Genomic DNA, 14,046 nt, shown 5'->3' on the forward strand with positions numbered 1-14,046 from the left:
AACGATTTACCTGAACCAATAAGCTGATTATTGGTCCCTCTTGGTATTTTCTATAAAAAAGTTGATTTCCTTTTATCTCCCGCTTATAATTAAGAGTTTTAAAGATAATACTTGCGTACTTAAAATTGAAATTATCTGGATTCGTCCCAACAATTGTAATACTGTGTGAGACCTAGTACAGCTGCACAATATTTTGAAGCATATTCGATTAGTTCTTCTCAAATCCGCTGACCACATGGTGTCATGTTTGTCCGCCCCACCCCTCCCATAACCTTTCCCCTACCTATCAACCAACATGATTTAACGCTTACAATGGAAGATCTTTATGGATGGACGCAAGATGGCAGCAGACTGGGGTGCACCACACTAAAAACATCGACTAACCTTGGCATAAATTCACTTCACAGGGTCGCACTCAGTAGTCTCTCAGGTTTTTTTTTTTTAGTATTGAAAATTGTAGTTTGAATCTTAAAAGGTCAAAATATTTTCAATTTTAAGCAGGTCAGTCTTTCTATAAGTTTTACTTGTAACCTTAGAAAGTACTTCCGAATTTTTGTCTTCCCAAATAATAATAAAAACCAATTCTTATATAGCGCATTTCACAATGACCGTATCAATGCCCTCGCAGGCACCCATTTATACCCCTGGGTGAAGAGAATCAATTATAGTAAAGTATCTTGCTCAAGGCCACAAGTGTCACGACCGGGATTTGAACCCACACTCCGGTGAATTAGCACCAGAACTTGAATTCGATGCTCTTAACCACTCGGCCACGACACGCTACAAACCGACTTCCAATTTCATAAAGCCTCCCAATTTCCCAGAAGCCAAATAAGAGATATTTGAAGCCTAAATTTGCCAAAGTCTCCTCAAACACAGAAGCACATGGGCCGATTTCACAAAGAACAAAATCTTCACAAATCTTATTCTTCGATCGAGACTTACACAAACCTTATTCCGTTTCACGAATATTAGAAGGTTTCAGTATGAGAGTAGCATACTATTTTCAAAAACTGTTACAACAACTATATTAAAACAATTTATTTAAAAATAAATAAAGAGTGTTCTGTCACGGTTTTGTGTTGCCATTGTCTTACCATTTTCTAGGAGCAAAGTTTAAGGCAATGACGTTTTTTTATCAGTGTGTTATCACTAATTACTTAATTAATATCATCGTCAGTTGGTAAGTATTAGTTTGTTCTCACATTACTATTAAGTTGATATCAATCTCATAAAAGCTTTTATCTTGGCTCTAATAACATAATTACAGGCTTTTTTAATCCCATTATTTTGCGATACCGGTTTACAATAACAAAATAATTTGGAAACAAAGTTCGTTGGTAAACAAACTACATAACTTGTCTTTGTGGTTATGAAACGGGAATTATTAGAGTTGTCTTCAAACACCAACAACTTTGAAGATATTCGACGCATGTAAACAGCTACCTGAGCGAAAATTGTTTTACCGAGAATACTAATTTAACTTATTTAAACAGTGCTTGTATATCATTAGTTTAAGGCAGGTAGGTCTACTACACTGTACAACAAAATGGTAAAATATTGCCCAATATTGTTTACCCAACTCAGGGTGATATCTTTAGTGAGTAATTTTGTTTCCACCCATTTATTATAAATGGTAAAGTGATGGGCTCTGTGAAAATGAGTCACAAGGGGGAAATTAACTTATAGGGTTTTGTACATTAGTAAAAGTCACTGTAGGCATACTACACCAACAAAATGGTAAAATATTGCCCAACAAGTAGATTTTTTCCACCAAATTATTTTAAATGGTAAAGTGATGGGCTCTGTGAAAATGAGTCACAATGGGGAAAATTAGTTTTAGGGTTTTGTACACGGATGAAAATATCACCTTCGCTCGGCCACAGGTGCCCTGCTTGTGGAACGGGTCAAGGGGGTGCCCCGAGGTGCATGACGTCACAACGAGAGGGCGAGTGGTCGTTAGATTAGCTTCCCCGGGTCGACCCCGTTCTGCCCCCGGTACGTTCGAAAAGCTTTGACGTCATTCCAGGGGCTCACCTTCGCTCGGCCCCAGGTGCCCTACATGTGGAACGTGTCACTTGGGGCTGCCCCGAGGTGCAAGACGTCACCACGAGAGGGCGAGTGATCGTTTGATTAGCTCTTGTCAGGTGTGGGGCTCACCCGAAAGAGCACCACGGGGTCGACACAGGGAATTAAATCTAATCGAATGCACCTATTATCGAACCATGCACTGGAGCATGGTCGATATGGTCAATTCGAGAGCTAGCGCTCTACAATCCCGGCCACATCTCGTTGGGCCCCCCTACCCCCTTTCAATGTTGGTTCCAAAGGGAGACTCAGGAACGCTAGGTGGCAGCAAACTTACCACAGGTAAATTTCCATTAACTACGTAGTTCTGAGCATGCACACATCATCGAGAACAATGGATTTTACCTGGTAAGTCTACTGCCACCAAGCGTCCTAAAAGTCCCATATTGCAAATCTTCTTCTGCGTTACAGTCAACATTGAACGGGGGACGGGGCGGGGGGAAATTTGTGTATTGTCAATGGGAAGTGGGCCGGGATTATAGATTCGGCTCTCTCTCTTTTTTTTCTTTCCAATATCTTTGTCTGGGTGTGCTATTCAGAAGCCATTCAATTGTAAGGGCCATGGGGGATGCGACTTTATATTTCAAATTATACTTTAGGTTGAAACTACAGGGACAATAACTGCATAATATCTGAAATAATTTCAGATTAATTAAACAAAAGTGACAAGGGCGGGACTTGAACCTTCGACCTCCAACATCCGCTCTACCGAATGATTTTGCCGTATATTGGGCATCCTTTTTTGTGTTGTCATTATATGGGGAGTTTTCGTTTGCGACGGTATAAGTAGTTTTCAGCCAAACTTTGCCGTTTTCAGCACAACGCAGATTCATTCCAATTAGTGTCGTAGAAGTTGAGGGACGACCGTCCTCAAAGCCGACGCATGCGCAGATGACACCAAATGTCATCATTACCGTCGCAGAACCATCCGTCGTCAACGAAAACTCCCTAAAATCGTTGTTCGGGGTGCCAGTCAGAAGCCATACAACCTTTAACTGCCGTATAGCCAGGGATCACACCCAAATTACGATACAACCTGGGAAGCGGCAGCCAGGAGATCGCCTTAAGGGGATGCGACTGTTATATCAAAGGTTCACAAGTCAATACTATACAGGGGACACTGACTGCATACATTTTAACCTAAGGTTAATATCCAATCAGTTTTCCTTGTAGTTTATTACTCGATTATGTTGATTAACAAAATCACTCCAAATTAACTCATCGTCACAAAATTCTATTTTATAATCTAAATGGTTTATTCCCGTTCTGTGGTTCTCAATAGTTTCAACATAATAAGTAGTAGATAATCAACATTTCGAAACTAAGTCAACCAGTCTCGTTTATTGTATGTAATGTTCAAGTCATCTGATACGATAAGAAACCAAACTTCAACAAGTCAAACTGGAATAAAGTTGCAAAACAGTGTCTATGAACGTTCAGTTTATTAAAGAGATTTTTTGGAGGCTGAATATAACAAAATATTCTTTTAGGAAATATTATTTTCACCCTAACTTTTGCTATTTGAAAAGCCAAACATCAACGAAAAGGCACACAATCGTTCATAGACTGATTTATATATTTTGCTGAAATTGCAAAAAAGTTCGGGCGAAACATAATAGTTTTTAATGGAAATGTTTGCGGTAACATCATGTAATGACTGTCTCTAATGAGTTGGGGTGGTTCTGAAAAGAACCGTTGGTTTCAACTCGACGTTTCGATCGGTATGCTCTGATCGTCTTCTGAAGAGAGCAGTTTTTTGTTTAAATACTATAGTAACTCTAAAATTGTTTACTAAACGCGTGGTCGATCCAAATGCTAGTAAGGTGACGCTATATTAATTATTATTATCCATTCAAAATTGCATCTCTATTGGTAGTTTGACCTTGATGGATCTAAGGTGTGTAAAGGAGAAGATTTGGCGAATTGCGGGCATCGGTGACCTTATCCTTGGTGGCGCTGTTCAAGAGTTTATGGGTGACCTCAGCTGGGGTCAAAGATGGGTCAACGCTCAGAAGTAGCGCAGCCGCACCTGATGAAAAAATACACAAGAATTGAAATAAGCTAAAATGACAGTCACTTCTGATGATAAAGCTGCAAAGTTTCTTCAACTCAAGACCAAACCTCAACCTCAGGAAGTTCTGGTTTAGCCAGAGAGTGGTAAATTACTGGAATGTTCTCCCTAGAGAGGCAATTGAAGCTACAAGTGTGAACACTTTCAAGGGACATGTGGACAAATTCCTAAAGACCGTCGGGGGGCTCTACATAAGCTTATCTAAGCTGTCTGCCCCAGTAACCAGAACCACTGTCTCCTCCCCAGTTGTGTGATGGCGTCGGTGGATTCAAGTGAGTAAGTAAGTTTAACTCGAACTGAAATGAAAGTTGTGCACAGTAGTTGGTTGCTTTAACCTTTATAGCTATAAAGGTTGTATTTGTTGTACATTAATGTTGAAACGGAAATTCACTTCATTTGTTTTTGCCCAATGTTTACTGTATTAAGAAAGAAATTTTATGATAGCAAAGTTACACAGATGTTGGTATCTTATCAGAGAAGGACAATTTTATTTTCCTTTTGTGTTCTCAATATAAAAACCATTGCGAATTGTGTCGCAAGGTACAGTATTTTCTGCTTTTAAGTTAAAGTAAAACTGAGTATAATTTATTATTTTTATGTTCATGCTATTACTCTCATTCTTTGTTATTATTGTGAGTTTAAAATGTTGTTGCTGTTTTAACATCCCCAAGGGTATGTGTTGCGGTTTTGTTATTAGGGAGGTTTCGCATACGAACGGATACGATTAGTGCGACGGAAACGTCATCATTATGACGTCACACGCTACTCGCTATCCGCTAAACGTGCAGACGACACCGATATCCCGCTTGCTACACGTAAGTAGGTTACGGATAGCTAAAACGTATGCGTAAGCGTATCCGTTCGCCTTTAAACCTCCCTATTAACAAAATGAATAAAAGACAATGAGTCTATCGTGTTGTTGGCTAACCTGCGACGTGTGGTGTTGCCATTGAGGTGCCACTAATAGTGTTATACTGGTCGTCTCTCTCGTGCCAGGCGCTGGTAATAGAGCGACCAGGAGCAAAGATGTCGACACACCCTCCGTAGTTTGAGAAGTAAGCTCTGGAGTCGTCGATCTCACTGGCCCCTACGGTAATGGCCTGTAGGGGAAACCATCATTAGTTGTAGTACTAACAAGTGTATAAAGCAATCAGAGTTTCTAAAGTCGTCATTCTGTGCAAATAGTATAAAATTAGTTGTGGCGTTTTAATGTTAGTACTAACAGACAGTCAAGACAAGGCCTTGATGTGGACCCGGTTCAACCCCTACCTCTGGTGCTCTTGCTGGTGACTTTGTACATGCATCATCTCCATTATTCCCAGCAGCTACAACGACCGTCACACCAGCACGATGCAAGGCGCCTACACCATCATCTACTGAACGAGAGCCACCTCCACCTAGGGACATTGATGCTACGGCAGGACGATCGCCATTCTTAGCCACCCAATCCATTCCTAAATAACAAAAATGGTGACGTATATGTCGTTAGTTTTACTCAAAAAATTCAAGAGAAAATAAGACCAAGTAAAACTGAAGAAGAGTTTAATGCGTACATGTATTTAGTCTGTCGATATTACATTTTGAGAACCTAAAATAAAGTTTCAATTCTTTCTGGGCTGTGTTGCACACTTTTGAACAATCATCGTCCAACTTGGATAAGCCTTCAGACAAAATTGTCAATAGACTACAACCTGACGATATGTTTGTGGGTTGGAATTTGAAACGAAATAAAACCGGTTAATTTGAAATAGGTTTTGAGTATATTGCATCTGTCCATGCAGTCAAGAAAGATTGCAATGATGTCGACTACCGGACAAGCCGAAATAAGGCACACGAACAACGGAACCGGAACAAAGAACAAAGCCATCGTAGGCGGAAAATCAGAAGAGGCATATGTGTCACGATCTTAATACAGAACAATTCAAACAAACGATGGCCAAGAGAAAATGAGTAGATAGCATCAGTGTATAATATACTCTAGAAAATATCGAGTCAGAATTGACCCGCTTCTGACTCCAAAAGGGACCTGACCCATTTCCGGGTCAATGTGAGCCAGGATTTGTGTCAAAATGACCCAAAGCGGTCAAAATTACGCAGAATCTGAGATAGAATCCCATTATGACCAATGTGCGGCTCAGTCTGTCCCGATGTGTATGGGGCCCTGGGACGCGTTCTCGGGGCCGATTTTCACCCGTGAGTTTGTTAGTGTCCGTGGCATAAGAGCTATATCATTTATTAACTTAAATTGGCTATAGACATTAAGTTTGGAAAGGGGGAATAAAACAGAAGAATGGATGTTAATGATGATTGCAATCATTGTAATATTCCTTGTCAACCTCGTTTCGTTTCTCACCATTAATAACGGACGACCATGACCCGGACCCCTGGCATCCCAATACACGCACGCCATAAACGGAGGCTTTCTTAGCCACACCGTACACAAGCCCAGCCGCAGTTCCCGCGCAATGAGTCCCGTGACCACGACAGTCAGTGCCATTACCCTATACGAAATATCAACACAATATGAATTAGGATTACCGTTTATCACAGCAGACCAGGTACCAGACCCCTGGCAGCCGAGGGTACGTATGCCATACACGTTAGCTTTCTTGGCTACACCGTACACAAGCCCTGCTGCTGTGCCGGCACAATGGGTACCGTGACCTTGGCAGTCGGTACCATTACCCTGTACAGAGACGGTAGGGAAATATCAGACGACAATCGTCAAAATCATCACAGTGTAAGCAAGAAAGCACACTCTATACTTTCAAGGGTTATTAAAGACACTGGACACTATTGGTAATTTGTCAAAGACCAGCCTACTCAGTGTATCTCAACATATGCATATACTAACAAACCTGTGAAAATTTGAGCTCAATTGGTCGCCGAAGTTGCGAGATAATAATGGAAGTTGTGTGGAAGTTGTGTGCACTCAGATGCTTGATTTCGAGACCTCAAAATCTTATTCTGAGGTCTCGAAATCAAATTCGTGGAAAACTACTTCTTACTCGAAAACTCTGTTACTTCAGAGGGAGCCGTTTCTCACAGTGAGTTATACTATCAACAGCTCCACATTACTCGTTACCTCGTTACCAAATGAGGTTTGATGCTAATAATTATTTTGAGTAATTACCAATAGTGTCCAGTGCTTTTAAATACATAACGATATTCTCAAATGTGTCATAGTATTCATGTGGGATTTGCTATTACGTAAGAAACTGTTCGTTTTGTGTATGTCTTGGAAAGAGGTTTAACCAGAACATCTGTTTGAGTGGCTCCACCAGCAAACCTGGCTTGGCGGTGCTCATGTGACTCGCAGTGAGTGGGAACGATAACATTTTTTAATTTAATATACAAACTAGAATTATTGCACTCAATAGAGCGTTTCTTACCACAGCTCCCTCAACGGCATCGTAGACGAACTTGGCTCTGTCTTCAAATTCCTCATGGGTTGTCCTTACACCAGTGTCTATGATGTAGATGCTCACCCCACTACCGTCTCCTGTAATGTAGATTACATAATCATGACACGCATAGCAATCATGGTGCAGTCATTTTCAACCCGATGTAGTCAAGAGTATGTAATGTTGACATACTTTGTCAGTATTATTGCAAGACTTCAAGTCATTTCGTCTGGCCCGTCTAGCCCGGGGCAATATTGCTCATCAGCCCGGTGTTTATATCAGGTTTCCAGTTGATAATATTTTGTTTTCCCCCTGGAAAAGATACCATTCCTCCCCAGCTCTCGCCGGTACTAATTTGTACTCCTTGGTGGAGAGGAGTAATTATGATAAAGTGCCTTTTATAAGGAATCGAGTTTCTCGACTGACTGGGCCAGGACTCGAACCCACATTCTGTATTAACAGAACTTGAGACTACCCCTCTGGATCACTCAGCCACAACACCCTATGGTGCCGAGGGACACCTCAACTTGTGAACATAATTGCAAAATGTTGACGTCATAATGTGCAAGTTGGTCACCGAGGGTAGCTGCTCATAATTCAGTTAAAAAACCCATATCAAATAAAAAATCTCTATATGATGCACATATGTTTATTTCCATTAAAAGTTTTTGTGATCACAATAATCTCATCTCATGGTCTGTTTGCACAGGGCTACATGTATAATTTCGCCTTTCCCCTAAAACACAAATAGAAGAAACGCATTATTGCTGAAAGTTTTCAAACGTCAGGTTAAACCTTCCGATAACAAAGTGTGTTTAACAATAATAAACCATACATACCCTGGGTCGGCAAATATGAGTCATCCAGTGGCAGATCCCTCTGATCGACACGGTCTAGCCCCCATGTCTCGGATGCATACACCATACCGTTCTCTTCCACATATTTGACAGCAGAATGAGCACGAACCTAAAACATAATGAGAATAACTTTTATATACAATCGTTTGTTTATTGGAACAATACGTAATGAAAGTGCTTAGTAAAAGACTTTTGCTTTAGGTACAAAATTAATCTGATGTCTATCTCTTGTTCGTAAAGGGCATGTACACATTAACTGATGTTAAACAAAACGAGCTAAAGTTTAAACTGAATGTTTGATGGTGATTTGTGTGCTGTTAGAAACCCGTTGAGAACGTTTTCAGGCGTTAGTAGACTATTCTATAAACACACTATGAATAATATGCGGAACATACCGCATTATAGAAACAAATATAGAGTCCTTAAAAAGTTTGCCCCAGAGAAGTTGTTAAACTCTCTAGGGAGGATCATCAGCTGTTACGAACTGTATGTTTGTTTTCTTCTCTTGATTGGAGTGATACGACTCCGTTTATTTCACACCAAAAAATATATCATTATTCACAAACAAACACTCCAAAACTTATTTACAAATTAAAGGAACAATATGGTTTTTTTTCTTTTCTTTTTGTAAATTACTCTGATAATTACTATCAAGAGATCAAAACTGTACGGTTTGTGCGTTGTCTTCATGATTGTTTGGTTGTCTAACAACAAAACAATGGGCGTTCTCTGGCATATCGCCCTCTTGCGGTTGAGTATACTTACTAAGTTGAGAGCTTTGCTTGGCATGTATACATGGAGACCATTAAGCACCCTGGTGAAAAATCGATTGACCCTGAATGATACATCTTCCCTCTCGGCCTGCACGGACAACTGTTGAGCAATAGTGGACACGTCCACGCCATCCTGTTGAGGGGGGGGGGGGGGGGGTAAGAAGGGAAAAAGAGGGGTTATATACCACTAGAGAAGCCAAACCCTAAAATCGCTTGTCTTGCCTTTCCCATAATTCACCCTTTTTGTCCCTTCTCCTCTTTTGACAAAATGTATATTCTGTAAAGTCTTTTTCCTTCATTGCTTTGTACTGTTTAAATTTGTTTTGTAATTTGCTAATGAATTGTTAAATAATTTAGTGTAAACTTAGACGCAATTCAATCTTCTGGTTGTGGTGTCTTTTTGTATTTTCAAATAATAAACCATTAATATCTATCATAATTGTGTCCTCACTTTTAATACGACGATGTAGTCATCTACCAGCTTCTCTTCAGCCCGATAGAAAGGAGCAAGAGAGGGCCGGGCAAGGGTCAGTCCGAGAATAGTGGCGGTTACCAGAGCAACCATAAACAACTGCTGAAGACGCTTCATCTTGAAGAGTTGTTATCTGAAGTATAAGAGAGGCCGTGTTTGACATATGTGTTTTATAATATAGGGTCGAGGAAAGCAATTAGATTACGTACAGAAATTGATTTGGTTTACTGAAGTTGTAGGTCTAATTTCCCTTTGATGACCATTATTCAACATAAAAGCAGAAAAACGAATGCGATTTATGCGAATGTGCAAGTGTTATAGTTAATGCGGTTTATGGTGAGGTTTTCGGGTGAGGAAAACTAAGTTAAAGAGGAAGTTATCATTATTCTGGTTGAAAGTTTTACCTGTTCAAGTTACCACAAAAAAAATGTCGTGGTCCCAGCCTATTTTCTATACCATCCGCCCGGGTAATAGTTAAAAAAGCAGGACAGTTCTTTTCAGAACTGAGAAGTCTCCCAAACCCCGAACATCTACTCCGCGGTAGTAGAATAAAGCAAGACAGTTCTCTAAGAACAAACTGTACCTGGCAAGTAGATACACACATGGTGTTACCGCAAACCAAATATATATTGAACATAATGTTGTTAGCGATAGTAGTTCTACAAATGTCCTCTGTATTATGACAGGGAAAAATTAGAATAGGCCTATCCTTCAATAAATTTTGTTCTAATTTAGAATCAGAATTTGGAATAGAGTTTCCGGTGGATGACCAACCGTGTTGACCTCTGATAGGCACAATTAGTTCTAGAGGTCTACTTGCCAATAAAAACACCCTTCTCAACCAATGAAATCTAAAGGTAGATTGTTCGACTGTTTTTTGTCACTATTTATTGTTCAAACTCTGCAATTCTGAAAGGGAGAAATTCTTACCGTATGTTTATCTGTGTTGCTCTTCTCATGTACATCCGTTACCATCAGTAACTTGCACGGTCAATACAGTGCCTAACAAACCAAGCCTTTCATATCAAGGCGTAACTGACTTAAATCCCATTAGAGATAAATAAGATAACCGGGATATTAATCTTCTTTATCCCAACGACTGACACAACCTGTTACTGTTTTGTAATTAAAAGGGCAAAGTTTTGTTTGGCTTGATAGTCAGTTCATTCGACAACAATCTATGGCATATGAACAACAAGGATACCAGACGATCGGGAGCGGTTTTAAAATGGCTGTGAATGTGGTCTTATATAATTGATTGAAGTTAAGATAGTTCTTTTATCTTATTAAAGCATTAAAGAGCTGCATTTTTCATGTCAATGCAAATATATTTCATTGTAAAACGGAAACAGCCAACAATTCGAAGTTGCTAAATGATATCACTGTTGTTAATTACTCCAAAACTAATGGCCATACAAACTTAACTGTAAGTAGCACTTCGGCTGGTGATTCCCTCAAAAGAATGTGGAATAGAGAAAGGGAAAAAAGAACTGTTCCGGGTTTTCGTTGATATAAAAGAAAATTACAAATAAAAAAGCTTCCATCTTTTGAAATGAGGTGTTCGCAGGCTTGTTGTATTGTTCATATCTACTACTATATAAAATAAAAGCATTCGAATTGTTTAATAAGAAAACAAATGTACACGTTTCCTTTAATCCAAAGTTTGAAATGCCATCAGTTTCTTTCTTGTTTTATGCATAATGTTGAAAGTGCACACCAATACATCGAGAAATGGGAGAAAACGTAATCACATGTATTTGTATATGAAAATAGGAGTGTGAATAATATACTTATTTGTCTTAAGTGTGCAGCCATTTTTTACATATTTTCTGGTTGATTTTGAAATCAGTCGCCGGTGATCTCAGTCGCAAATTGAGTCCGAATGAAATTAGGCCTATATAAAGTAGGAGTGATGGAGTGATATGTATGTCCATGGATTGAAGTAGAAAACCTGCTTGAACTAGCTCCAAACCATGTACATGTACAAGTTCACGGAGAGGTAAAATATCAAGATTTTAATACTTCGTAAGGTCCGGTACATTGTATGGTCACTATTAGTCTTGGATAAACATGGTCAATTAATTATAAGGTAGCATGATAACGGTGTGTCAATAACACGCAGCTGGAATAACGGTCAGGTTAGATCCTGTTACACAAACCAAATTAAACACACACACAAATAGGAATAGATTGCCTACACAAAAATATGGCTTTTTGGTTGTGTCAATATTAATATCGTTAATTCACTGTAGCTGTCTCGGCAAAAACACTAATTAGTTCATAACGCAACATTGTGAATTGACCACCCTCTTTAGAATCCCGTTTCATTGCATCTCGCATTAGTTCAAATAATCTACTTAGAAAATACCACTCCCAGTTTCCTTAAGAAATCATGTCACATGGTGTGCCCAACGTAAACAATTAGCGTCATAAATTTGACAATATTAAATTAAAATGTTTAACTTAAGACCCGAATTTTTGAATACTGCTCAATATATGAATGTTGCAAAGCAGTTGCAAGCCCAATAAAAGTCAGTTCACAAAATACATAAGCTATAATCTAACAAAGGAGTAAAGTCTTATTCTTGCCGAAGATGTCCTTACAATACCCGTGCTTCCCATTTAGGGACTCGGATTGTACCATTCCATTCTGAGTCAACTTCGGGTTAGTATATTTTAAAGCATGGTATTTTTTTAGCTTAACACTACAGCTTTAAGAAATAGCGGGTACAAGAGACATTGATGTAGAGTTGAAACGCTTAAAGAATACCAACAAAAATACCACGTGGTTTATTATTATTTACACGCCAATTCTGAAACGTCTTTTCCTTGTTATATAATCATCACAAAAATTACGTGCTTGAATGTTTACACCAGACGGTCGCACACTGCAAAAACTGGGGTGTTTTCACATACCTAGATTAAAAGAAAGACATCAAACTATCACGCTACACTCTAAAAACTCCCAGGTCAGAATTGACCCGGGTTTTGGTCCCAGGGGGCCAGACCTATTTCTGGGTCAGTTTGACTCAGAATCCGTGTCAATGTGTCCCGGAATCCGTGTAAAAAGCCCTGCTTTTAACAAAATTTCTGGTCACAATGACACGGATTCAGGGTCAAACAGACCCAGATATGGGTTTGGCCACCTGGGACCAAAATCCGGTTCAATTCTGACCCGGGAGTTTTTAGAGTGTAAAGGGTGTTAACAAACACTTAAATGACTCTGGCAGCAGAATTAGTGTAATTTTAACACCGTATTGTGTTACTTTTGATTCTCTCTCTTGTGGGTATCTTTGTGACAACACCCTGTTGACAAAATGAACAACCCTTTTCTGCAGTGCACGAACAACATTAAAGCTGCAGAAACAACTTTCACAGTTTTGACAATATTACGCTAAACCACAGCTTTGCCTTTCGCTTTGAGAATCACAAAGAGAGCTTCGAGGTAACACTATTTGCTTCATCAAGTCACGTTTAAATTGGTCAAAAGTGAAGCATCCCTAATTAAATCGGTAGTACAATCAATACGATATCAAGTTATAATATTTAATGGAACATTACAGAATTGTTTTTTGTATAACAAAACAGTTACTGGAAGCGTACGCACTTCATGTTATCCACCATATGCATAGACTGACAAACCTGTAGAAGTTTGAGATCGGCCATCTGGGTCACGAGAAGATAGTGAAAAGCCGATTGCACATTTTGCATTACATCGATGCAAACAACAATAAATAAAACGCTCACTGATCGATAAACTCCAAATGGGAACTTGGTTTGATTTGTTTCTCATCAACTATGAAATTTCAGACACAAATATTTCGCATGTTTTCTATTATCATCATCATTAGACCATATAGTTGATGTAAATCTGTGATCTTAGGCGAGTCTTTTTCTTTCTTACCAATTATGTAATGTTCCTTTAATAAGCAAACTACTTAATCTATTCAAATCAAAGTCCAACATCTTCATCATCCAGCCATCTTGTTCCTCCTCATCGTTTGTAGTAGAAAGAAGGTGGATCGACCAAGCTACCCTTGCGCCTCACATACCGGCAAGACTTGTTAATTTGAGTCAACTCTTTTGCTGTGACCTGTCGTGATTTGCCGACCTCTAACGGTACGTAAGCTGTTGTAGATTTCTGAGGTGGTACATTTGAAACATGTCCGGGCTGAGAAGGTCCTTGCTTCGGTTGTTGTGAGTTCTGATAGAACGCTGGTAGCTTTGTTGGTGCACCGTATCCCTTCAGTTCGAGGTCTTCATGCTCTTCCTTGATCTCTGCTGGCTTGGTCAATCTCTTCACATTCATCCCCAAGTCCTTCCGTTGTGATGTCTGAGTTCCTTGCATGTAAGATGGAACCTGGCGGGCAGGACTAGTGTT

At 39.5% G+C, this 14,046-nt stretch overlaps 1 protein-coding gene across 1 annotated transcript; it reads right to left on the bottom strand.

The window, feature by feature from the left end:
• Positions 1–3,401: 3,401 nt before the first annotated feature.
• Positions 3,402–10,689, bottom strand: LOC139940976 (aqualysin-1-like). Its single transcript, XM_071937383.1, has 9 exons — positions 10,596–10,689; positions 9,645–9,798; positions 9,186–9,326; positions 8,403–8,529; positions 7,552–7,661; positions 6,698–6,845; positions 5,429–5,613; positions 5,088–5,259; positions 3,402–4,117 (listed from the first exon to the last, which is right to left on the bottom strand). Exons 2-9 carry the CDS (start codon positions 9,780–9,782, stop codon positions 3,981–3,983), a joined length of 1,158 nt encoding a protein of 385 aa, XP_071793484.1. The 5' UTR covers positions 9,783–9,798; positions 10,596–10,689; the 3' UTR covers positions 3,402–3,980.
• Between the last annotated feature and the right edge of the window lie 3,357 nt (positions 10,690–14,046).

This window comes from Asterias amurensis, chromosome 8, assembly GCF_032118995.1.
Source record: "Asterias amurensis chromosome 8, ASM3211899v1".
Classification (NCBI taxonomy): Eukaryota; Metazoa; Echinodermata; class Asteroidea; order Forcipulatida; family Asteriidae; genus Asterias; species Asterias amurensis.